Source organism: Stegostoma tigrinum, chromosome 6, assembly GCF_030684315.1.
Source record: "Stegostoma tigrinum isolate sSteTig4 chromosome 6, sSteTig4.hap1, whole genome shotgun sequence".
NCBI classification, from domain to species: Eukaryota; Metazoa; Chordata; class Chondrichthyes; order Orectolobiformes; family Stegostomatidae; genus Stegostoma; species Stegostoma tigrinum.
The window spans coordinates 88,762,541-88,790,338 of NC_081359.1; the positions used below are offsets into that span (position 1 = coordinate 88,762,541).

Below are 27,798 nucleotides of genomic sequence, written 5' to 3' on the forward strand. Positions count from 1 at the left end.
ATGTATCAAGCGTATTGTGTAAAATTGTACAAACCGAGTCGTTCTTCAGTCAAGATTGAGGCACCCTGCAATTTTCCCGCATTTGCTTTTAGCAACTAACTATCTGAACAGACATTTCATTTTAATGGCTGAGGTGCCCAGATGATTACTCCCACACCGTTAACAAACATGTGTGGCGGTGCGGGGATTCAGCGTTTACATCCGTTCGATAGTGTATCTGACCATAAAACCAAAAGCATAAAAGGAAGACATCCTGGTGCCAAAACAGAAGCTGCTTAAGGTTCTGTTCCCCCACGGTGCCCCCTCATGGTGTAGTAGTAGGTATTGATTGAAGGGAGCAGTGTTATTGACACTACACAACCCAGCACCCAGTGTTTGCATCGAAAGCTCTTCATCAACAGCGGCATTTTTTTTGCAACATTGCAGCCTGGTTAAGAATCCAACAACATGTAGCGGGGCGGGGAAGCAGCAGGCGGGCTGGAGACAATGCCAGCTCTGAAAGACTAGAGGGGAACCTCTACCACCTGAACACAGAGGTGCAAGTTCTTGAGCGGGTCTGTGCCTGAAATCGGAGCATCTGCAGCAAAGTCGCCCCCCCTACTGACTGACTGTGTGTTGTGGATTTCTCACACCCGGTGTGGGTTGCTCGCGGCTTAAACTGAGATCCGCCGGCTCAACATAATTCAGGTAAGCATAACTATTTTATTTCGGATCGCTGATCGAATCACTATTTCTACCTCAAGTAACTTCTAAAAGAAAATCCATCCATTTGGTTTTAAGCACCAATACATCCAAATAAGAGGCAGCGTTCAAAGATGTTCCAGCTTACCTTGCGGCGTTGGCTTTCGCACTCGCCTATCTCTAGCTTCTTGAATTTGTGTTGTCATCGCTGCAAGTCCAAAGATCGCCAGCGCCCATGACCTGATTCACCATTATTTTCGAAAGAAAGTACTGTGCTTTTATTCGCTTTGTGAAGGTGTCAGTCCATGTAACGAAGCAGAAAAAGATTGGAAGAATTTCGGGATGTTGAGGTCAGAGATGTTCCGCAGTAAGCTGCAGTGAGGATTGGAAAGTATCAGTCTCCCTTCCCCTGGTGTTTCTGCACCTGTTTGTAGTTTGGCCAGAGTTCATTCAGTCAACTTCTGATATTGGCGAGGAATTATCTAGTATCCCTGTATAATTGATGTCACTTACGTGCCAATGGGGAAGGAATTCCATATCTTAAGCTCTCCCAAGGAGGTAGAATTACTTTATTTTGCTTCAGTTATGGTCCCTTCAGAATAGTTTGTTTTACGTGTCAGTATTCTTTCAGACAGGAACACACAGTGTACAACCTCTCCCCGAAATCTCAGTTGTGCAGGCAACAAAGTCCCAATTTTTTAAAAATGAGAGTTAGCTGGGTATATTACCGCAAACCAGCCTCTTAAACCTGCCTGGTTTTAAAAACCTCACTGGCTTTAAAAGCTTTTCCAGCTCTACCCTTCGTACATCGAAAGCTTGGGTTCAAGCGGCAAATCGATCAGAACATTGGCTCTAATGTAACTGATGTAACACCAGTTTTTGCGCGATCATTAGACAGTTGGGTTAGAAATGCCTTAATACTTGATGAGCTGCATGTTATAGCTGCTGGCGACATTGATAGTTAATGGAGCAGAAGCTGAAGAGATTATGAAAAAAAACTATGCGCGAAAAAAAGAAACAAAAATTTAGAAACGCCATATCGGTCAGTCAGCGTCCGCAGTGGAATAAGGTTGGTAATGCTCCATCTGACTGACTGGTTTGGACTGCTGTGGTACTCTGTTTCTGAAGTTGGTTCAGATAAGCTGACAACCCAAAGTAACAATAATCAGTCCTAGGGCAATACATACCTTCTAAGCAACCCGTTGAGAGATGTTACACTCTTATGAGACAGGTGGGACTTGAACCCAGGCTTTCTAAATTAGAGGTAGGTTCATAATCACCACAGCAGAGAGCCCTTAGCTGCAGGCTGTAGATATTCTCCAGTCAACCAGTTCAGGCGTGTTAGGGCACAGCTCTGGAGCAGGTGGGACTTGAACCTGGCTCTTCTGGCCTAGAGGTAGGGACACTACCACTACACCACAGGAGACCCTTTGGCGGGGCCATAAATGAAGTAGCCCCAGCTGTGGCCTGCTTAGATCTTTCAGCTCATCCATTACTTTCTAGAGAAGGACAAAGGCATATCAAGTAGAAAATTGCACTTCTGCTAAATAGGGAATTAAGGAAGGTCCCAATCATCAATTCACAAAGCAAAGGTGGAAAAGTAAGAATAACCTATGAGTGTAAAACTCAATGGGATTCGGGGAAAGCAAGACATGCCTGTTTGTCAGTATGGGGAAACATATGTAAAGGACCAGCAGGATAGGAATTTGGTAGTACAGAAATTAAAGAAAGAAAAACTGTGTCCAAGATTTTCATCTGGCACTCACCAGAACAATTCTCAAGAGAAAAGACCATTTAGACTAATGACGGAAATACAGGGGAATCTCAGCAGGTTTGGCAGCATCTATGGACAGAAATAGAGTTAAAATTTCAAGCCTGGTATGACCCTTCATCAGAAAGTTTATTCCATATGAGGTGAATTGGTTGCCAAGATTGTTAGAGGCATTTGCATGGAGAATGTCCTACTTGATGAAGACTGACAGTTAACTGTCATTGTTTAAATGTGGTTTGGAATTGAATCAAATACAAAACTGTCCAGAATTGAAGACATCTATTGAAGGGTCATATTTGACTTGAAGACTTAATTCTGTTTCTCTCTTCACAGACGCTACTTGACCTGCTGAGTATTTCCAGGACTTTCTGTTATTATTCTCATATATTGTATTGCAAAACATCTCAGATGTGTTTCCTTTCTGCCATTTCTTGCTTGGGTCAGTTGCCAATCTTTGACTATGTGTGAACAAAAGCAAAGACTCCAAGTTTAGTTGTCAATCACTAATGGAAAGATGAGGAAAAGAGACAGAGGCAGAGAGAGGAGCACCATGACAGAAAGACAAACATCAATGGGCACAATTACAGGAAGACACTTATGTTTGAGAAATATATAAATAAAATAATACAACTTTCTTCTGGCGTGATATAGAGTAAGCTACTTTTGCACGAAAATGATTGGTTGTTCTTTGTACCATCTGTGAAAATGACAATCCTGCTGTTGCTGCTATTTCTAACAATAATCAAAATGGAATGAAAATGACTCGCATCTGATGTACACAAAACCAAACTTTCTTTCTCTCAATTTTTGAATAGCTTTAATTTCTGAAAGACACAATAATGCAGAATTCTCCGCAATGACAAACTCAACACATTGCATAAGTCTCTGTGAGGTCCCCCCTTATTTGTCTGAACTCTAACCTAGTCAATCTCTCCTCATACATCAGACTCACCATCCCAGGAATCAGCCTGGTAAAACTTTGTTTCACTCTCTCGAGAGCAAGAGCATCCTTCCTCAGAAAAGGAGTCCAAAACTGCACACAATATACTCGGTATGGTTTCACCAAGGCCCTGTATAACGGCCCTGTCCTCGAAACCTCTTGCAATATACCAATTGCCTTCTTTACTGCTTGCTTACCTTCAGCAACCGATGCAAAAGGACACCCAGGTCCTGCTGCACATTCCCCTCTCCCAATTTACAGCCATTCAGGTAGTAATCTGCTTTCTTGTTTTTGCTTCCAAAGTGAATAGCTTCACATTTATTCAAATTACACCGCATCTGCCATTGTTTTGCCCACTCACTCAACCCGTCAAGATCATGCTGAAGGATCCCTGCATTCTTGTCACAGTTCACCCTCCCACCCGATTTAGTATCATTTGCAAACTTTGATATGTTACATTTTGTTACCTCATCCAAATCATTAATATATGTAGTAAAAAGTTGGGATCCCAGCACTGATCCCTGTGTCCCGGCACTAGTTACTGCCTGCCAATTTGAAAAGGTACCATTAATTCCTGCTCTTTGTTTCCTATGGACTGAGTGGCCTGCTGCTATATTTGCATTTTACAGAATCGAATCCTCACAGCATGGAAATGGGCTAATTGGCCTAATAAGTCCACAATAACCCTCTGAAAACCATCCCACCTAGACCCATTCCCCTACCCTATCCCTGCCTTCCGCATGGCTAACACACCTAACCTACACATCCCTGAACATGATGGGTAATTTAACGTGGCCAATCCACCGAACTGAAACACCCAGCAGACGCCCACACAGACACAGGGAGAATGTGCAAAGTCCATACAGACAGTCACCAGAGGCTGGGATTGAACCCAGCTGCTGTGAGGCAGCAGTGCTAACCGTTGAGCCACTGTGCCACCCAACAGAACACAATGCAGAGCTAACTGGCCTGTAGATTCCCGCTTTCTGTCGCCATCCCTTTTCAAGTTTTTTTTTCCAATTTGACAGAATCTGCTGCGAATCTAGGAAATTTTGCAAAATTAAAACCAATACTTAGTTATCTCACTAGCTACTTCTTTCAAGATGCTGGTATAATGTCCATCAGGACTTGAAGACTTGTCAGCCCGAAACTCCAAAAATTCACAAAGTACAACTTTCCTAGCGATTGTAATTTTATTAAGTTCCTCCTCAGTTTCCACTTCCTCATTACAGCTAATTCTGTGCTGCTGCTTCCATCCTCTAAAGTGAAAACTGATACAAAACACTAGTTTAATTCTTCAGTCATTTCTGTATTTTTATTACTAATTCCTCAGGCTCACTTTCTATGAGGCCTACACTCACTTTGTTAATATAATTTTAAAAAACCAAAGAAATTCATCATCTGTTTTCATATTGTCACATGATTTTCTCTCATGATCTTAATTTTTCCATTATTATTAATCTATCCATTGCTCTTTGTTTTACTCTAACAATCTTCTCACATGTCACCCATTGCTGTGTAACTAAAAGCTTTTTTCTTTTCGTGTGATAATACCTTTAGCTTCTTTAGTTAACTCCGGATAGTAGATTCTCCTCTTGGAATTATTCTTTTTTTTTGGAAATTCATGATTAACATTTTTTTAGAAAATCACACAGCATGAGTTTTTTTTCAATGATATTCAAGTTCTGTAATACCAACAACTACTTGATTCACAATTATTACTGTCACATACTTTACTGTATGACTCATCCAGTGGATGTTACTTTGACTGTTATTTGGTTCATCATCTCAAGCTAACATTTCAAAAAATAGTTCAAATCCATCCTTTCAACGTTTATATCAATCTAGTTCAGGGCATGAAATTTAAATGCTGCTGATTTTGCTACTGGACTTAAATGGCCATGCTTCAAAGCAAAACTTAAAAAAACACTAGAACTAAACTTTAAAAAAAGCGAAAGAAAATTTCTTCAATCAAGAAATTGAAGTTTAGTACAATTCTATATACTCTCCGCTGCCTCTTCATGGAAGACCCACATTCATCCTCATTTCAGAACAGTCCTAATACAAACAGGTTTTACATAACAGTTGTTTCTCATACATTTACATGGCTTAGTGAACTAAAACTCACTACACTGGTCATCAGCGAAACATTGTCATAAATTTTATTATTTCAAGTCTACCGATTCACTCACTGGCATGGAAATGGCCCAGAGTTTCCTGGCAACTTGCACTATTTAACTCCTCATGGCAGCATACGTTTTACAGAATGAAAGAGGCAGTTATAACTTAAGTGACTTGCTCTATAACCCAACGCTAAAGTTCACTGTAACTTTACCATTAACACCAGTGAGTCACTGTAATGACTCTAGTAGTATTGTTGCTGGGCTAGTTAGTAATCTAGAGCCCCAGGTAATGTTCTGGGGACCGGGGTTTGAATGGTAGGTAGGGAAATTTGAATTAAATAACACAAAATTCTGGAACTGAAAGACCAATGATGACCATGATACCATTGTTGTTTGTCATAAAAATGCGTTAGGTTCACTAATGTCCTTTAGGGAATGAAACTTCTTTCCTTACTTGGTCTGGCCTACATGTGACTCCAGACCCACAGCAATGTGGTTTTCTCTTCACTGCCCTGTGAAAGGGCCCTTGTAAGCCATTCAGTTGTATCAACTGCTGAAAAGGAGAAAAGAAATGACGCAAGATGGACCACTGCATTAACCTAAGCACCGGAAACAATAGCAGCACACACAACGTTGCTAACACTGCTGAGTCCTCCATACCTTCATCTGGGGGCGAGTACCAAAATAGGGAGAGCAACAGCCTGACACAGACATATTCACAGAATTGTACCTTACAATGTTCCAGTCAAAACAATCGCCCCACTGGGCATGTCCTGTCCTAAGGGCAAGAGTGGTGCAGAAGGTCTGATGGAAGTGGGGTGTATAGTTGGGAGGGAGGTGCTTTGGAAGTCCTCAACATTGACACCATACACTAGGAAGCCTGATGATCCACCTCACCTTCCAACAGTGGTCCCCAGCATCACAGATGTAAGTCTTCAGCCAATTTGAGTTACTCCACATGATATCAAGAAATGGCTGGAGGCACAGGCCTTGACAACATTCCGGCAATAGTACTGAAGACTTGTACTGCAGACCTTGCATGTCCCTAGCCAAGTTGCTCCAGTAAAGCTACAAAATTAGCACCTGCCCAACCGATGGAATAATTGCACCAGTATATCCTGTCAAAAGGCAGGACAAATCTAACACAGCTAATTACTGCTCCTTCAGTTTACTCTAAGTCATTAGCAAAGTGATGGGAAGATGGCATCAACAGTGCTATGACCCATCATTTGTTTAGTAATTATATGCTCGGTTTGAGTTCCTCCAGGGCTGCCCATCTCCTGGTCTCATTATAGCCTTGGGTCAGACATGGATAAAAGAACTGAATTTCAGAGGTGAGGTGAGAGTAATGACCCTTGACATCAAGGCCATATGCAATCAAGTGTAACATCAAGTAACTCTAATAAAATGGAACTAACGGAATCAGGCAAAAATAACCACCAGTTACAGTCATACCTGGCACAAAGGAAGATGATTGTGGTTGTTAGAGGTCAATCATCTCAGCTCCAGGAAGTTTCTTCAGGAGTTCCTCAACATAGTGGCCTTGGTCCAACAACCTTCAGTTGTTATATCACTGTCTTTCCCTCTATCATAAGGTCAGAAGTGGGGATATTAACTGATGACTGCAAATGATCAGTGCCACTTGCAACTCCTTAGAAACTGAAGTGATCCATACCCAAATACAACAAGACCTGGACAATATCCAACTGGCAAGTAACAGTCATGTCACACAAGTGCCAGGCAATGACCATCTCTAACAAGAGAATCTAATCATCACTCCTTGGCATTCAAGAGCATTGCCATCACTGAATCCCCCACTATCAATATCCCCTTTATTCCTCCACAATATGAGGGCATTGCTGGCCTGACAGCATTTATTGCTCATCCCTAATTGCCCAGAGGGCAGTTAAGAGTCAGCCACATCACTGTAGGTCTAGAGTCACATGTAGGCCATACCGGGTAAGGACAGAAGATTTCTTTCCCTAAAGAACGTTAGTGACATGTTTTTCAACAATCAACAAATGGATTAATGATCATCTTTAGCCTCTTAGGTCCAGATATTTATTGAATTCAAATTCCACCATCTACTGTGGTGGGATTAAAACTGGATCCCCAGGACATTGTTAGGTTTCTGGGTTAACAGTTCAGCAATAATACAATGATAAAACACCCTGTATCAACATCCAGGGTTTACCTCTGACCAGAAATTCAACTTGGTTAACCACATAAATAGCCTGGCTACAAGGGCAAGTCAGAGGCTAGGAATCTTGCAGTGAGTTACTCAACTCTTAACTCCCCTAAAGCCTGTCCACCATCTACAAGACACAAGTCAGGATTGTGATGGAATAATCCCCACTCTCCTGGAAGATTGCAGCTCCAACAACACTCATGGAGCTTGGCACCATCCAGGGCAAAGCAGTTCACATGACTGGCAGCACATTCACAAATGCTCACTTCATGCACCACTGACATTCAGTAACAACAGTATACAGAATTTATAAAATCCACTCCAGAAATTCACCAACACTCTTTAGAAAGTACCTTCCAAACCCACAACCATTCCCATCTGAAGGACAAGAGTAGCAGGACACCAAGTTCCCCTTCCAAGCCACTCAACATTCTGACTTGGAAATATATGACTGTTCCTTCCGTGTCATTGGATCAAAATCCTGGAACTCCCTCTAATGGTATTGTCAGTCGACCTACAGCAAATGGACTGCAGTGATTCAAAAAGGTAGCTCACTATCTTCTCAAAGGCAACTAGGGACAGCTAATAAATCTGTGTGTGATTTTCTAAAAAAATGTTAATCATGAATTTCCAAAAAGAAAGAATAATTCCAAGAGGAGAATCTTTTCCACTTGCAAGAATGGCACCTTTTTATGGAAACAATAATGTATACTGCATGAGAAAAGAGTGCTGTTTGGTTGGTAAAGTTAGACAAAGGAGACCCAGTGGACATGATCTACTTAGATTTCCAGAAGGCCTTTGACAAGGTGCCACACAGGAAGCTACAAATAAAATAAGAGCCCAGGGTGTTAGGGGCAGGTACTGGCATGGATTGAGGATTGGCCGACTGGCAGATGGTAGAGAGTAGGGATAAAGTGGTCTTTTTCAGAATGGCAGCTGGTGACCAGTGACTAGGGTTCAGTGTTGGGACTACAACTACTCACATTATATATTAATGATCTGGACAAAGGAACTGAGGACATTGTTGTAGATGAGTTTGCAGATGACATAAAGATGGAGGGATGGGTAGTGTTGAGGAGGCAGGAGGACTTGGACAGTCTAGGAGAGTGGGCAAAGAAGTGGCAGATAGAATAAGTGTTTGAACATGTGAGGTCACGCACTTTGGTAAGAAGAATAGAAGGTTGGAATATTTTCTAAATGAAGAAAAATTTTGGCAATCTGAGGCACAAAGGGACTTAGGAGGCCTGGTTCAAACTCCTCAAAAGGTTAACATTCAGGGTTCAGATGGCAGTTAGGAAGGCAAACACTATGTTCATTTCAAGAAGATTAGAATACTAAAGCAGGGGTGTACTGCTGAGGCTGTCTGAGTCTCTAGTCCGACTGCATCTGGAATGTTATGGGCAGTTTTGGGGCCCATATCTAAGGAAGGATGTGCTGGCATTGGAGGAGGTCCGCAAGAACTTCACAAGATTGATTCGGTGGATAAAGGGCTTGTCATATGAGGATCGGTTGAGGAGGCTGGATCTGTACTCATTGGAGTTTAGAAGAGCGAGGGGGGATATGTTTGAAACTTACAAAATACTGAGACACATGGATAAAGTGGATATGGAGAAAATGCTTCCATTTGTAGGATGGACTGGGATACAAGGGCACAGCCTCGGAGTGAAGGGAATGACTCTTAAGGGGTTAAAGAGAGAAGGCATTGAGAGACACATCAACCATGATCGAAGGATAGAGCATACTCCATGGGCCAAATTGCCTAATTCAACTCTATACCTTAAGGTCTTTTGTTTTATGGCAAATTGACCGTGATTGATCAAGATATAACCATGGAGAATGCGTAGGAGTTACTGCCGAACTTCCTCCAACCCCTCCACTCCCTCTTCCCAGATCCTCCCACCTTTTAACCTGTACAGCACTGATCCCAAGCCCAGTCCCAATCTCTTCATCACACCCAGTCCTGATCTCCCCCCCTCTCCCACACCACCACCACCCTTCACCCTGGCTGCCATTCCCTACAGTCTGCGCATGCATGGCTAAAGCAGCACATAGCACGCATGTGTTGGTCTCAGCAAATGCATCCATTGCTTAATTCCAAAAGTTCAGTGCCTCAAATATGTTCCCTTTTCCCTGCAGAGGATTGGTCCCTGCTTTGGAATATGTGTAACATATGTGTAGCGATTTGATTCATTTCCAAAAGCTACACTGACACTATATATATATAATATATTATAAATATATGAAATCCAGTATTAGTAAATGTGCTAATTTAATTGTTATTTATTTGCTTATTTTACCTTTGTTTAGTCAAATTCACTTCATAGTTGAATCTAAAATGGACATCAGATTGTGATGCTCCCTTGCTTGTCAATGTTGGTGGCAAAAGTTTGTGTAGAAAACATGTAAGTAGTCGAGTTTTCTGGGACAGAAAGAGGTTCTCAGGCCCATCTTGTCTGAACTGGTCGTGCATGGACGTACATGGAATAGTGTAGGTTAGATGGGCTTCAGATCGGTATGACAGGTCGGCACCACATCGAGGGCCGAAGGGCCTGTACTGTGCTATAATGTTCTATGTTCTATGTTCTATGGTCATCAAGTATCTACCTACTGGAATCCCATTTCATAGCACTTCAGTTGGAGGCCAATGCTAACAGGATCTGCTGCTGAATCCTCTCCCTCCCCACGCCTCTCACCCCCATTCCATCAGGAGGATGGCAGCACCTTGGGGCAGGCGGGAAAGCTGCCCAGATGTTCAAGTATCAACCAGATTTCAAAGGGCCCTTGTGCTCCCCTACCTGCCTCAGCAAATTCCAGCAGTGCTTCTACCTCACTGATGTTGTGGAGTCTCCTTTAAGGCCTGCGGCCTTGGGGATGCGTAATACGTGGTGAATGCCGAGACCACTTTCTGGAAGATTCTGACTGTGTGGTTCATTCCAACCCTTGTGGGCTTGGGGCCCAGAAATGCCCGGATATTTTCAACGGGCTTGACATTCCACTGGTGATCCCTGGTTCTCCCTTGATGGATGCCAAATGACCCGCTGAGTATTCCCAGCATTTTACATTTTTATTCTAGATTTCTAGAATCTCCGTTATTTTAGATTTGCCATTGGTGGAAGGTTTTTCTTTGTCCGATATACTGCAAAGCATAAACTGGTGATGTAACCCTTATAGTTATGGAGAGTTAAGAAGTTTCTCCTGAAGATAACAAAATATGGAAGCCATAAATTTCTGAATAAAATTGGTAGAGAAAGATCAACAAAAGTAACCCTCAACATTGATTCAGATGCAAGAATACTATCATTTATTAAAAGCTTTTAATCTAACATTTTGATGCATTAATTTGAAATCTGCACTAGCTACAATGTTAACCAAAATTCTTAAATTGTTTCCAATTCAGAGGTGGCCTGGGCAAGAGAAAGATTGAAATAATGTCTGCTGGTGTGGAAAAAGCTTGCCATCGATGTATTTCAAAAATTGCCAGCAATGGTGAGCAACAAGGCTTACTTTAAATGATTAATTTTATCATTCTGTTCATTGCACTAACTGAAGAAAGCCTCTTACTGATAATCACAGTACTTTACATTTCTTAAAGTTATCAAACCTAAAATCAGGGCTATCTGGCATTTAGACAGTCCACTGTTATAGTGTTGCTCACATTGGAGTGCTGAACAAAAATGATCATATTTAAACGCAGGAGCCCAGTACACAGAACTAATTACACTGTTTGAAGACACTATTATGATCCTTTAAAACTCCTAATAGACTTGCAAGTGGATGATCAAGCATTGGTTCATTTAGATTCAGCTGTAATTTCCTCTGTGAAAGGCAGTGTTAATTTTCATCTGAATATATGGGCGCTGGGATTAATTTTGAGTCCATGCTGGCAGTGGGCACAACTCTGCACTGAGAGTAAAGCTTTAAATTACTGCTTTCTGCACAATATGCTTTCAGTTGAGGGGTATTGTCCTGTGAGCCCCTTGAAAGTTGATTAGGGGAAGGAAGATCCACACAGATATTTACATTAATGTTTCTATAACGGGCGATTTTAGCATGACTACCTGGACAAAACTGGGTGGACAGATAGTAGTATTGGAAAGGTGATACACTCACCAATGCCTTAGACTAACTCTTCTGTCTTCTATTTTAACCTGTTCTGTTGAGTAGGTGGCTAAGAACCCTCCAGAGCTGATGCGATCTTTCTTTAAATACACAGACACCACATTTCCATCATTAATCCATCAAGCCTGCATATCCAGGGACACAATGAGCAATTTAGCACGGCCAATCCACCCAACCTGCACATCTTTGGACTGTGGGAGGAAACCGGAGCCCCTGGGTGAAACACACACAGACATAGGGAGAATGTACAAACTCCACACAGTCGCCCAAGACTGGAAACAAACCCAGGTCCCTGGGCTGTGAGGCAGCAGTGCTAACCACAGAACCATGCATTTGGAAGTTTAATACTGGATGATCGATGTCTGACTGATGCACAAGGATGTCAGCATATGAAGATCCATGCAGGTCCGATCCTTGAGGTGATCAATAATTTTAAAAATGGAGATGAATTCATCAATAAACAATAGCAATAAGTAAAGTGCAAGATTTTAATGTAACAAACAAACTCAAATCAATGTAGATTAAACACTCTTAACTGTAACCACGACTCCAAATTAAAGCTAATTCCACATCAACCAAACAACCAATACTATCAAAATACTTTATGGCATGGTTTACCTTTGCTGTGCTTTCAACAGAAAGATGATCTTGAAGCTTAAACTCCATGCTCCTTCCACAGGGTCTCTTCTGCTGCCCACACCCAGGTGGGTCTTCCATCGTCTTTAGAAAATCATTTTAAACAGTTTTCAGGGTTTCGCTAAATCAAATGCTAGCAGCAAGTCTATTCTGATGACTCCATATCCTTGGAATCTCCCAAGTCCCATCACATCACATAGAGAAGTGATTCTCACCAGTAAGCTGCTTAATTACTAGCACAAACCAGTCTTCATGTCTGCTTTTCACAGCACAGCTGTTTCTGATCCCTCTCCATGTTCCTGTGTCTCTGTGCCTCTCTTTTATATCAAACTGTGAAAGCAGTCATTCATTTTCAAAAGGCTTTGGTTTGGATCACATTGGCTTGTCTCCTTGCAGTTTTACTACAATAACCATTCTCCCCTCAAGGATATTCTCTTTTACGCAAAAGGAGACAGTTTATAACATAACTGTCTTATAAAGTCTCTTAATTATAGCAATACCACGCTGGTTGCCTTTCACAAATGTGGACCATTGCTTCCAGCACACATGAGAAAAGATAAAGTTAAAAAAATGATACTTCACAATAACTGCAGTTCCCATTATCACTTCACAATAACAGTCCTTGTATGCATAGCAATTGGATAGCTGAGAGATATTTTCATTGGAGAACAGTTTGTTTTTTTCCAGAAATTTATCACATATTGAAGACTTCTGGTCACCATGCAATTTTCAAATATTTTAGTTGTAGATTTGATGAGACATGCTTGGAAAACTCAGGCATTCCTTGAAAACAAATGGAAATTTTGGAATTTCCTGGCTTGCCGAAATGGTTTTTGTGATCAGAAACATGTCTGACAATGCATCCTGTTTTACATGAAGGTTACGCATGGTTGGAGTATGTGAGCTTTTTGTATTTTGCCCTTGTGGGGCCCAGTCAAGCCCGACTGTGATTGCAGTCCATTGGTATTCACAGTGGATATTAAAGAGTTAACACCTGACCTGTATGCAGCTCTATTCGGGATAAAGTGTGACATATTTACTGACACCAGGCAATGGTAATGCACAACATAAGGGATGGAATCACCTGCAATAAAACAGTGGATACATTAAAAAGGTTGTTTTGTGTCTGGTGGCATGTGGTTAAAGTATTTGTTTTGTCTAATTTTCATTGAAATATGTTCAAAAGTGAACTAAAATCAACTGCGATAGCAAGAACTGCAGATGCTGGAGTCAGAGAGAGCAAAGTGTGGAGCTGGAGGAACAGGGCTAGGTGTAGATCTGGGTTGGAGCTTGGAGCTGGGTGTGGGGGCTGAGCTAGTGACATCATCAGCGTCAGCAACATCAGCAGTGGGTGGGACAACATTGATGTTGGTTCTGCCATTGGCAAAAGTGTCCAGATCTACAGCCAACCCCAGGCCCGAGGCCTGCAGGTATTCACCATTCCCGCCAGAGCTCCCCCTCACTGAGGACAAATGGTCAGTCCTCAGTAAAGGACTCACCTTTATTCCCCTCTGCCCACGCAGCAATAAATTCCTTTCACGTTTGGATGTCGAACACATGTTGCATCTCCGCACCTATTTCTTTAACTGGGCGTCTCACCCACCATCTACGGACCCTTTCTCCTGCCTCTAACAAATCTCATCCTGCTGGACACCACCCCACAGCCTCTTACCCTCCCTTGACCTCATCATCTCCAACTGCCATCGTGTCATCGATCGCCTCAATCTCTCCACCCCTCTCACTCATTCCAAACTCTCCGCCACAGAATGTGCAGCCCTCTGCTCCCTCTGTTCCAACCCTAACCCCACCAAACCCGCAGATAAGGGAGGCGCAGTCGTGGTATGGCACCAAGGTCAGGTGCCAACTCTGTGACACCTCCTCCTACTGCCTCCTTGATTATGACCCCACCCCTGGTCACCAAACCATCATCTCTCAAATCATTCACAACCTCATCACCTCAGGTGACCTTCCACCCACAGTCTCCAGCCTCATGGTTCCCAACCCCACACCGCCCGTTTCTATCACCTTCCCAAAATCCACAAACCTGACTGTCCCAGCTGACCCATTGTCTCTGCCTGCTCCTGCCCCAATGAACTAATCTCCACTTACCTTGATTCTGTCTTTTCCCTCCAGTCCAGAAACTCCCCACTTACATCCGAGACAGCGCCCACACCCTCTGCTTCATCCAGCACTTCCGGTTCCCTGGTCCCCAGCACCTTGTCTTCACTATGGCCATCCAATCCCTGTACACTTGCATTCCCCATGCAGATGACCTAAAAGCCCTCCACTTCCTCCTGTCCCGCAGGCCCAACGAGTACCCCTCAACTGATACCCTCATGAGCTTAACAGAGCTTATTCTTACCCATGAAAAACTTCTCCTTTAACTCCTCCCACTTCCTACAAACTAAGGGAATGGCCCTGGACACCCAAATGGGCCCAAGCTATGCCTGCCTCTTCGTAGGATATATGGAACAGTCCCTTTTCCGCAATTACCCTACCCCTAGCCCCCACTTCTTCCTCTGCGACATTGATGACTGTATCGGCACTGCCTTGTGCTCACACGAGGAGCTTGAACAGTTCATCAACCTTACTAGCACCTTTTACGCCAACCTCAAATTCACCCAGACCACCTCTGATACCTCCTTCTCCTTCCTGGACCTCTCTGTCTCCATCTCTGGTGACCGCCTTGAAACCAACATCTATTTCAAGCCCACTGACTCCCACATCTACCTGGACTACACCTCCTCTCGCCTACCCTCCTGCAAGGATGCGATCCCCTACTCCCAATTTCTCCGCCTTTGTTGCGTCTGCTCCCAAGATAAAGTGTTCCATTCTTGCACATCCCAGATATCCTCTTACTTCAAGGACCACAACTTCGCTCCTCCGGTGATCAAAAATGCCTTCAAGTGAATCTCTTGCATTTCCCACACCTCTGCCCTCACACCTCCTCTCCCCAACAAAAACAAAAATAGAGGCAGAATCTCCATTGACCTCACATATCACCCCACCAACCTCCGCATCCAACGTATCATTCTCTGCCACTTCCGCCACTTGCAATCTGACTCCACAACCAAGGGTATATTTCTGTCCACACCCCTATCTGCCTTCTGTAGTAACTGCTCCCTCTGTGACTCCCTCGTCCACTCCACACTCCCCACAAACCCCACCAACCCCCAGCCTCTTTCCCTGCAACCGCAGAACTGCTACACCTGCCTCTACACCTCCCCCTTCACCTCCATCCAAGGCAAAAAATGAACCTTTGATATCAGACATGGATCACCTGTACAACCGTCAACTTGGTCTATTGCATCCGCTGCTTGCCGAAGTCGCCTCCTCTACATCAGTGAGATCAAGCGGAAGCTCGGAGACTGATTTGTAAAGCATCTGCACTCTATTCATGACAAACAACCACACTTTCCAGTTGCTAACCATTCTCTGGGTGGCATGTTCATCCTGGGCCTCCTCCAGAGTCACAATGACGCCACCTGTAAACTGGAGGAGCAGCACCTCATATTCTTTCTTGGGAACCTATAGCCCAATGGCCTAAACGTGGATTTTACCAGTTTCCAAACCTCCCCACCCCTGGCTTCATCCCATGACCAAACCACCCTCTCATCCCCGCCTCCTTGACCTGACACAACCTGTCCATCTTCTCTCGCACCTATCTGCTCCTCCCACCTCACTGACCAATCCCCACCACTCCCTACCTGCATTCACCTATCACCATCCCACTGACCTTCCCCACCCCCCCTCCTCTCACTCTTAATTTCTGAGCCCCCTTTCCCCTCTCTATTTCTGAAGAAGGGCCCTGACCTGAAAGGTCAGCTTTCCTGCCCCTGTGATGCTGCCTGGCCTGCTGTGTTCCTCCAGCTCCACACTTAGTTAACGAAAATCAACTGATTTGATTATGTTATTCAAAATTTCTAGTCTTCTGTGGGAATACAGCGGGGGATGACATACCTTGGAAGACTGTACATATAATTAAATTTGCTACCTTTGCCTCTTCTGATCAGCGACCGTTACTTCCTCAGTTCTGGTTAATAAAACATCTCACACTCACAATCTGTGGGCAGGTTTCACCCAAATGACATATTATAATTTTCGATTAATGTTTATTAGAATTATAAGCAATTCCAAGCTGCTGTATTTCTTTAAAGAGCATGCGTGTTCATCAAAGGTAGTGCAGAGTTTATTGCTCTGCCTATTCTGCTAATTTTATTTACCACATGGTGAAAACAATGCAAAATGACATCTTTACCTTTTGTTTTGCACAGCTTGTTTAATCTTTGGGCTCCTTGCCTTCCTTGCAGTGCCACTGTCAATGGCGTTTGTGGGTGAGAGTTTTAATTATCATTAAATATTGTGTTAGAATGAATATATATACATGTATAATATTTGTCAATGGTATATGTTAGGTGTATGTTTTGCTTTTAAACTGTTATGCTCCTGGCTGATGTTATCATTCTTTTTAATATTTAACAAGGTGATCTTTCTCTGAATCACAAGCATGCACTGCTGCAGATTTAATTTTTAATAATAAAACATACATTTATTATGCAAAGGAAAAAATGAAATAAAATAAGCCAAGCTACATATATCTTGAAAGATTTAGAAAAACAGTAAAAATCCCATCTATCTCAAAATGAACAGCTTGCAGGATTCAAACACCAGAGCTTACTTCTCGATCACATCTATTGGTTTAGCTTACTTACTGGTTTTGAGAGCTTTGTCGCCTCTTCCTTGATTAGCCACACAACTGACTTTAGACTTTCTCGACTTTGAATAACCCCTTCAAGGTTATAACCAGCTAGTTCTGGTCTGAAACTTTCAAACTAAAATGCTTACACTGAATCTCACCTGTATTCCAACTTTTCTGAATCAACCTCTTTCTCTAGGAAAAACAATTTCATATCTTCAACTTCAAACAAGACATCTGTCAACAGAAAAACAAAATCTTTCAAGCTGTTGATTTTTCTCCCAAACAAAAGAAAAATCTCTCATCCCTCCAAACAAAAAGCAAGCTAACACTCCTTATTTTTCATCTATCTGTTAAAAATCTCCCTATGGAAACAAATTCCTATTATTACACCAGGGATTACCTCTTCCATATTGGTTTTAAACAGAAATCATGGCTCCAGAAATTCTGACAAGTTAGCCATTAAACTTCCTCATAAACACAGACCAAAAACCCACATGCTTCTAGTTCAAAAGCCAAACATTAAACTAATTGATAAATCACACACCTTACATCACAAAGTAAGCATAATACTTTAAAGTAATTAATATATTAGTACTTTACTACTATTTGATTGGTGCAAAGTGCTAGTAACTCTAAAGTGTTCTTAGCTTGTTTTAATTTATCCTCTGATTAATACACAAACTTATTGAATTTGCTATTTATTGATTTAAATGATTTGAATGTCTCTCTAGATATATTTCTTTGTTGCAGAACTAACTCTCAGGCTGAGCAGATTTCAGGCTGGAATCAGCAATAACATCAGCCAGGAGCATAACAGCTTTAAAGTTTAGTGGTTAACTTGTCAGAATTTCTGGAGCCATGATGTTTTTTTAAACCGATATGGGACAGGGGATCCCTGGTGTGATGATAGGAATCTGTTTCCATTGGGAGAGTTTAACAGATTGATAAAAAGTAAGGAGTGTTAGCTTGCTTTCTGTTCAGAAGGATGAGAGATTTTTTCTTTTGCTTGGTAGAAAGCTTGAAAGACTTTGTTTTTCAGTTCACAGAAGTCTTGGTTGAAGTTGAAGGTATAAAATTGTTCTTGTGACATACAAATGCCTGGCACCTCCTCCCAGGGCAACATTTGTATTGGCAGTGTAGAATTACTGCAGTTTTCGGAGGTGTTAGTAGGAAGCACTTCTTTAGAAAGATGTTTAGCCTTTGGAACCAGCAGTATCACCTCACTTAAGTGTAAAGTATTATTGTAAAATTTGTGATTATTGCTGAGGACAGCAATTTAGCTCGACAGTCCCTGGAAATTTAACCCTTAAATTTTAAGAATTCAACATGAGTAAAGCAGAATAGTTGCTTACACTGAATCTTACTGGATAACAAAGAAATGTTATTTATGGACCTAGAAATATAAAGACTACATTTGCTGCACCGACTTTGAATGGAGTAAGGGTGATCTATGAAGTGAGTTGAAGACATCTTCAGGTCTCTGGACCACAAATATACCAGAGGATTTTCCTCATGCTCCACTTGGGTGAACACATTCACTCCTGCTGCATGTAATAATGTCAAGAGGCTGTGATTTTCTGCTTAACTACATTTCTTGTACTGAGTATCTTATAGGCAGACTACCCCTGGGAGGAAGAGGCATCGAGGCTCACTCATAGCAACTTAGACAATGGTACCTGAAAGAGATTGGAATCTATTGATCTATTTAACATTGGTTTGAATCATTTTTAATGGTTATAAATTTTAAAGTCTTTTTAATATTTCTGTTAAAGTTTATAAATTTTGCTCAAGTTTTCTTTACAATTTGCAGTTTTCTTTATGTATTTTTTACTGTAACTTTTAAATTTTAAATTTTAAAGATCTGGACAGAACCCAGTAACCAATGGGCTTTTCCTTAGGATCCTTAATTTCCCAGTGATGGGGAGGGTGTAGAGGAGGATCAGAAGATGCATTGTAGGGATGTGAAGTTGAATAACATAAAATTACTTAAACTCTACAACACAAAAAGATGCTGTTCATTCCAGTTGCTATATGCTGATGTTAAATACAGGTCTATTTACCTTCTATGTCCTAATGGTCTCTTTCCACCCTATCCCCATATTGCTGTATACCCTGTAAGCACTGCATGTAACAACAGGTTCCAGATGATCCCGTCTGCCTTTGCAAAGTTAAAAACTCCTAAATGCCGTGATTTACTTGTTAGTAAAAATCTTATGTTTATTTGTACAATCAGCATACCTACTGATAACTTCTGAAAAACTGCCATTCCCAGGGACTGACTGAGAGGATCACACAAGATTTCATGTTTTACAAATGCAACTGTAACAGACTAAGATCAGCATTGACTAGACCTTAGTTTGCAGGTATCTACACTGAAGTACAGACAAGATATACCCCTGCCTTCACTTCCTTACACGATTGAAAGCCCTACACCGCAGATAGATGTAACACTGTACTGTCTGCTGAATTGGAAAGTTGGGAGTAACTTTGCACAAAGTTTGCTTTTCCTCATTTGACTCAGACATGATGTCAAATGTTGTTCTTCAGTCTAGTGAGAACCTCCATCCTGACTTACAGCAGCAAGACCTGCTCCAGTGACAACTTCTCCTGGTCTTGCCTAGGTAAATCTTATGGTATCCTTAAATCTCCAGGGGTTCCACCTCTCCACCCTCCCAAGTGAGGGGCAGAAGACCCACTTTCAACCTGTTATTGCTGCTTTTCCACTTCTTTTTACAGCAGAGCAAAATTGTTCATTGCTGGTTGATCTTTGACCTTTTTAAATCTGTTTTCTAGCAGGATACCCACTATCCACCTAACTGTAATTTACAGCCAGGTAAATCTGCACAAGAATTCCCTATCTGTCCCAGTTTCATATCTAGCACAAGGGTCTTAATAGGATCAGGGCCCCCTGTTCCTAAAGCAACCAGTCACATCACCTTGTTGACTGGCAAACTGATAGGAAATGACTTATTCTATTTTATCTTGAACTAAAATAGTTTAAGATGTAACCACCATATGCAAAATCATTCTCATAAAATTATGCCCCTGAATTATAGACTCACCAACACTTGGAACCAATTTTCCATTTTCAATATTTCAAGCCTCTTCAAAATGTCAATGACCTCTACCAAGTCTGTTCACAGTCTTTGGTTTTCCAGGAAAAACAATTTGCTTGATCTTTCTAGATTACTGCACTGCCTCAATTCTTGCAACATTCTTAATTCTTTCTGCACCCATTCCAGTTACCTCTTCTTTAATAATCTCCTCCCACCAATTTTTGACCAACTTCAAGCTCATGGTTGTTCATTTTGTTTCTTAATTAAGAGTTTACATTTTAATACTTAATACCATAACACCAGAAGAAATAGGAACATGGGTAGTGCTGCTTGGCTCCTCTAGACTGCTCTTCCATTCAATAGGATCATGGCTGATCCGACATTCATCATGTGCACTTTCCTGCCCTTTCCCTGTAACTCTTGATTCTCCTACTGATCAAGAATCTATCAATCTCAGCCTCAAATTTGCAAAGGACTCTGTCCCCATAGCTCTCTGTGGCAAGGAATTCCAAAGACTCACAATCGTCTGAAAGTAGAAATTTCTCCTTGTCGCAGTCTCAAACTTATTGTGGGACTATGCCTCCTGATCCTAGATGTCCCCATAAGGGAAAGCATCCACTCAGCACTTACCCTATCAGGCCCCTTAAGAATCCTACATGTCTCAGTGAGATCACCGCTCAGTCTTCTAAACACCAGTGAGTTAAGTCCTCACCTGTTTAGTTTTCACTTGTAAGACAATCCCACCATACCAGCGATCACTCAGTGAAACTTCTCTGAACTGCATCCAAAGAAATGATATCTTACCTGAAATAAAGGGACTAAAATGGCTCACAGTACTTCAGATGAGGTCTCACCAGTGCCTTGTACAGTTGTAGTAAGACTTCTGTACACTTAAATTCCAAACTCCTTGAAATAAGGGCCAACATTCCGAGGAAGGGTCACCCAACCCGAAACGTTAACTCTGTTTTTAACTTCATAAATGCTGCCAGACCTGCTGAGCTTTTCCAGCAACTTTGTTTTTGTTCCTGATTTACAGCATCCACAGTTCTATAGGTTCTTATTTCATTAACCTTCCTGATTACATGTGGATCACAGTTTACGATTTCAGCATATTGTACATGATGAGCCAAAATGTCACTGTTCACTGCAGGCTATCACATTTCAATACTGTTCTGAATTTTTTCAATCGTTCAGAATAAATTGAAGATTTGGACAAAGAAGAGCATTGTATTTTATTTACAAATTTGTATTGTTGTCACATATAGTGACCAGGAAAATCCTTAATTTGTGGTTTGGACCTGTTGGTTCGTGTACAAATCTATGTTCATATCTTCTGTCCCAATTGCCTGTTTTAGGGATGAAGTTCCTGGACAGTTGCCCTATTCAGCCATTGATTCCTTTGTATTTGCTGGTTGGAGGAATCATCGGCAGTTTGAAGGTAGAGTATCATTAAAAAGCGCAATGCATTTCAACATTTGTCAGCACTTTTGTGTCACTAGCTGGTCTTGAAGTAAACAACTTTGTGCTGATTTGGGATTGATAATGATTTCCATACAGATCTTCCATATTCAGACGGAATGAGACTCTGAATGCTTTGGTTCAGAGTTAGTAGGAGCTGCAGATGCTGTAGAATCTGAGATAACAAGGTGTAGAGCTGGATGAACACAAGCAGCATCAGAGGAGCAGGAAAGCCGAAGTTTTGGGCCTAGATCCTTCTTCAGAAATGGGGGAGGGGAAGAGATTTCTGAAATAAATAGGGAGAGAAGGGGAGGCGGATAGAAGATGGATAAAGGAGATGATAGATGGAGAGGAGACAGACAGTTCAGAGAGATAGGGGTGGAGCCAGTAAAGGTGAGTGTGGTTGGGGAGTTGGGGAGGGGATAGGTCAGTCCAGGGAGGACGGACGGGTCAAGAGGGCGGAATGAGGCTAGTAGGTAGGAGATGGGGGTGGGGGCTTGATGTGGGAGGAGGGCATAGGTGGGAGGAAGGACAGGTTAGGGAGGTGGGGACAAGCTGGGCTGGTTTGGGATGCATTGGGGGAGGAGGGATTTTGAAGATTGTGAAGTCTACATTGATACCATTGGGCTGCAGGGTTCCCAAGCGGAATATGAGGTGCTGTTCCTGCAACCTTCGGATGGCATCATTGTGATACTGCAGGCGGCCTAGGATGGACATGTCATCTAAAGAATGGGAGGGGGAGTTAAAATGTTTCGCAACTGGGAGGTGCAGTTGTTTGTTACGAACTGAGCGGAGGTGTTCTTGAGTACTGAGGGGCGCAAGTTGCGGTCCAAGAAAAACAAGGACATCTGAGATGTTTGGGAGTGGAATGTTCCTCTGATGCTGCTTGGCCTGCTGTGTTCATCCAGCTGTACACCTTGCAATCGCTGAAAACTTTGCTTTGTATTGTTAAAAAGCAGTGTGAGCGACAGCGCAATATTTGTCAGCTTAACCCTATTGAATTACCTGAGAATCTTAAGTAGATGTAGTTGATGAGTGGATGGGCAAAATTTTCCAGGCCTATCCAGGGCTTCCAGGGGACAAGGGAAGATAATTGAGTAGATGGCAAAATTTCAGTTTCCTAACAGTGAGTTAAAATTTTGGTACTAACTTCAGATGGGTTGGCTTTCCCAACTTTGATGTCAACTCAGAAGTCTCTTTGACATTCATTAGTTTATCATGAATACTCAATAGCACTCCAGCCTGCTGGAATTACCTTCTTTAATACAATCTCGTTAAAGAAAAATGCAGAAAACACGTGTTCAGAAATCTGACCATATATCGGAGGTGTGTACCTGGAGCAGTAGATTTCTTCCTGCAAGTTCCACTGATTACAAACTTTTTCTCTACGTTGGCTCCTTCATTACCAAGGCACTTCTTTGCTCGAGAGCTTACAGCGCAAGACCATCCTGATTAACCAGCTCATGAGAAGTCTTGTTCACAAATTGTCTTATTTGTCATCGTTAAATGTTTATATCGAAGGGATAATTGTCAATGGATACTGAAAGTGTGTTGAGGGAGGAAGCTATGAAGCAAAGGAGAGAATGCAGTGATAGAACAAGGAGGACAAGGAAGGCTGGAACTGCATATTTACGGTTGGGAATACAATGATTAATTATATTTGCTGAGGAGGGAGAAAGATTAGATGCACTGAATTGGAAGCAATGTAAAGGCATAGGGATCTGGATGGGAATGGGATGGGGATGGGAAAGCAGGAATATCAAAGGTGTTAGTGAAAGGTAAATAGTCATAGAGGAGATAAAAGCAGGACATAATCAATGACAGAGAAAAGGAGTAGGCCATTTACAATGATGGGGCAAAACTGTCATTGAAGGGAGAGGGAAGAGGTAGAAGGTTTTGAATGAGAAATTAACAAGCACCTTCATTCTCTCAGATCAGGTCATAAAAGAAGGCCTTGCAGAGAAAGCAGTACAAGTGGGAAAGGCCCAACACATATTTGCATTTGTTCCTGCACATTGCAAATGCACCCAACTGAGGGAATCAAAAGAGAAATTGCAAATATTATTTCATGAGTGTTCACTTAAGGACTTTTCACTGAAGGGAAGTACTCTCTGCAAAATGAAGGTGTTTAAGCTTTGTTGAGCAGTGCACCTCAGACTCACCTACACTGATGATAGTCCTGAGGGCTGGAGGGTTATTCCACATGCAGCCCTGCAGGAGAATTCACAGGCTCATGTTTCTGAAGTTAAAGATGAAACTGTTACACAGGCTGTAGATTTCAAAGTTGCAGGCTGTATTATAGCTGAATATGCAGAGTCAAATTGAATTAATTGCCGTATGGAAGGCAATGTAAAGATCAAGCTACAAAGATCTTGCACATGTCCAAATAAGGAAGAGGAAAACCAGACAGGGGATAGACACTGGCCCTCACCATGTAGAAGTGGCACAAGGGCAAGTCTTCACCCAACACACGTGCAGCTAGATAAGGGCCAAAAGGGTGTCTTGATTATGTCAAAATCTAAATGGAAAGTAAACATCTCATCTCCAATATTCCTTCACACTTCAGTACTGCCATGGCAGAGGTTTGACCAACTTAACATGTGTAGCATTCAGACAGAATCAACTGTGCCAGATTCCTGATCCGCAGGGGGTTTCACTCCCTTGATATCCAGCTGATTTGTCACCACAGGCAACAATTCCTGCAGGTATGCTCCTGCTATCCAGAGAGCTGTCACAAAACTCATGATCTGTACAGGTCACGGGCTCTTCAAATATTTGCTGTGCCGCCCTCGCCAACACTGGCTCATGAGCAACAGCAAAAAAAGGCTGATAACTACAAGTGTGCAATTTCCAGATTGATGCTGAACAGTGCTGAAATGTACATCCATCCGGGTCAACATTGAACTGACAGTCAGTCTCCTGAGTATGTACTACCATTGCCTGGGATGGTCAGGAGAGGCAATCAGTACTTGCCAAATAGGGTCTTCAAAATAGTGCTTGTACAATGGAAGCTCCATCACCTCTTGAGGGAATGGGGCACCCGGAGGGAGGTCACTATCCCTCAGCCTGTTGTGTCGAGCCAGTGAATGAATGATTCATGACTCAATAATTAGAGTGAGGTCTGCCTGCTCCTATCCAGCAGATACTGACTACTTTGTTGGGCCAGTCTCTCCTGAGCAGCCCCCACCCAGTCCATGGAGACAGCCCCCACCCAGATCATGGAGACAGCCTTGCAGTCTCATGCTGGAGCCACCACATCAGACAGAACCTGGGAAGATTCCTCTGTCCTTTGCTCGAGTCTGTGCACAATCACTAACTCCCCAGGATTTCCGCCAGCTCATTAACGAACATCCATGTCCAGAGGCTGATCTTCAGCACTGAGGTCAGCAGGAGCCGAGTCTACAGCAGCCACCTGAGTGTCAGTGAACTTAGCTGTTTGAGCCATGGGATCATCTACCAGTGCTGTCCCCAGAGTGTGACCCGGTCTGACTGTAGACAGATAACCCACAGTGGTGAGTATATCTGCGTTGGTACAGGATGGGGAAGAACGTCTGAATGAGGATCACCTGAGTCCTACAGCTGTCCCTCCTCAGAGGTGTGGTTTGAGGGGCTGGTAGAGATGGTCGTGGGGGCTGCAACTGTTATATATTCTCCTGGATCTAGGGGCTGTATATAAGACTATAAAGATTTGTTAGTGTTACAAGTTGACTCTCTTCCCCAAGTTTTTAGTAAGACATTGTTGCTTAATGTGTAGGGGGATTAGCTGCTTGGAGGCTTTCTTACTGGATGACTGTAAATATCCAACCTCCTCTTCAGCACAAACACTCTGTCCTGCCAGCTCAGTGACCGCCTCCTCAAAGTGGGTGAGGACACTTATGTTAGACAGTCCTCACCCCTCCATCCGAGTACTCTTGTGCTGCTTGTTCAAGATCTTCTCCTGCAGAAGGGAAGGAGCATAAAGGGACATTAATATGGATACCTGAACACCGTGCCTGCATTGTTAGCTACAAATAGAGATGTCAGTCCCCTCAGCTGTGACTGTCCATGTGCATTATTTGTTGAATACCTGTGGTGTGGCAAAAGTTTGAACTAAAGGGCTCTAAATGAAAAATGGCTCAGTGCGGTCAAAGAGCTAAAGTTGATGCAAGACACTAAAGCATGAGATGATGTGTGCACCTGAGTCAAGTGTGGGGTGTTCACCTCAGAACCGCCTTTTGCAGTTGTCGCCTTGTCCCTGTGCAAGGCTTTTGTCAAAAACTATCAGATGTGGACTTTTCCCCAGTTGTGAATAAAGTTCAGTGAGCTGATGGTGCTTGAGGTTCTGCGTGTCATAGTTCCTTTTAAGTTTTAAGTGTGAACTCTCACAGATGAGTGAGAGACAGTAACACAGTGGTGCTGATGGTGTTTCAATATTAGCCATAATGAAGTAACAGACACATTGGTTTCACATGAGGCATCTGATGGAGATCCCAGGTACCCAATCCTAAGTGTGGCAGTTTTGTGCACTGGCAACTTTACAATGCTGACTCACACTCATGGGGGCATGTAGCTCTGTGCAGGTGGTGTTGGTATTGGCCCTGGCACAGTGCAGCAGGTTTTACAGCCCTGTCATCAGGTTTTCTTGAAGTACCCAAGCGCGCTAACCTCCACAGCCATCTCTGGCCAGGCTGCGTCTGGTCAGTTATGATGGCATCTCATTGCCATCCCGAGGGAAAAAACTCTTCCCTTGTCTCTTGGGCAGCCTTCAGGACTAATTCTGAACAGTTTTTTTTTGCTTGGTCTCTGACATCTTCAGCGGTTTATGGGAATGATGAGCAGAGGGAATTGTGAGATACTTACGTTTTGCAGAGAGTGCAGTGTTGTCCAAGTGCCTTTTATAAATGGTATGTGGAAGTTAGAGCCTGTAAGGCCGTGGCAGGAGTCAAAACTCACTGTCCCCCCTTCCCCTCACCCCACTCCTTGCCCAGAAAATATCATGATACCTGCACAAGAAGATGCAGTGAGCTGTGATACATATAATTGCAAAACAAAACCCGCCCCCATCTACATCCTGCTTTAAGGCTCAACTCCATCGTTATTCTGAAAGAAAACAAGATTCTGCCTGCTCAGGTTCACAGTTTCACAATAAATAGCTCGGGAATTTAGGACTGAGCTAAGGAGAATTTTCTTCACTCATAAGTTTGTGAATTTTTAAAGTTTTCTATCCCAGAGAGCTATGGATTTTCAGTGTTTTGAAAATTCACAAAGATCAGCAGATATTTGGATATTAAAGGAATGAAAGAATAAGGGGCTTGTCAGTACGAGTAGAGTTAATATTGAAGACCGTGAACTCACTGAATGGAGAAGCAGGATTTAGGGGCTGAACAGTACTCTCCTGCTCATATTTCTTTTGTTCTATTATCTTATATTGATACTTTTTTGCTTCATCGATCACACAGGTTACCCTCCTGCTCTATGATTCTGCAAAAATGAGACAACTTCTTTCCAAATCTGTTATGATTGGCGACGATGATGATGATGAATATCCTTGGCGACAAAATCTTCACCGATATTACATCCATGTTACCCTCAGTCTGTTCCTGTTTGTGTGGTTTATATTGGGAAACTACTGGGTATTCTCTGCATATCTGCCCAATTTTATTCCCCCTTTTCACCAGCCTCAAGATTACTGTGATAAAACTGTGTACATCTTCTCAGTGGTTGTCCTGGTCATAAGTCACACAGTTCTAGGCCTTTTGGTTCTGTGCAGTTGCTGCTTATTCTCTTTCTCAGAGCAAAGTGATGATTCAGAAGAAGAATGAAAATCAGGCTGAACATTAAGTACATGAAAATATGATTAAAATACAAATGTCTGATAAAACTGCACAGTTTCATGAAGGTCAGAACTGGATGGGCTATTCCTCTTATTTTCAGGGCTGTTTATAAGTAACTGTCTTCTCTGCTGTGCCCTATGTCATATTCTGTCCATGTAGACCTTATTGAAAATGCAGGCTAGATTTAGGCATGTGCAGCCTTGCAACAATTATAGAACATAGAACATAGAACATAGAACAGTACAGCACAGAACAGGCCCTTCAGCCTACAATGTTGTGCCGACCATTGATCCTCATGGATGCACCCTCAAATT

The 27,798-nt window shown here is 42.5% G+C and overlaps 1 protein-coding gene across 1 annotated transcript; it reads left to right on the forward strand.

Moving 5' to 3' along the window:
• Window positions 1–27,798, forward strand: LOC125453415 (transmembrane protein 272-like). The gene is made up of 5 exons (XM_048532973.2): window positions 1–687; window positions 11,101–11,189; window positions 16,733–16,792; window positions 21,569–21,651; window positions 27,110–27,798. The coding sequence occupies exons 2-5, from the start codon at window positions 11,132–11,134 to the stop codon at window positions 27,470–27,472; spliced, it is 564 nt and encodes a 187-aa protein (XP_048388930.1). The 5' UTR covers window positions 1–687; window positions 11,101–11,131; the 3' UTR covers window positions 27,473–27,798.

Bases quoted from the DNA above. Each gene is read 5' to 3' on its own strand.
- LOC125453415 (XM_048532973.2), top strand. From the start codon at position 11,132: ATGTCTGCTGGTGTGGAAAAAGCTTGCCATCGATGTATTTCAAAAATT. The intron at 11,190-16,732 runs GTGAGCAACAAG...TGTTTTGCACAG, and splicing joins TTCAAAAATTGCCAGCAATG to CTTGTTTAATCTTTGGGCTC. The intron at 16,793-21,568 runs GTGAGAGTTTTA...TGCCTGTTTTAG, and splicing joins ACTGTCAATGGCGTTTGTGG to GGATGAAGTTCCTGGACAGT.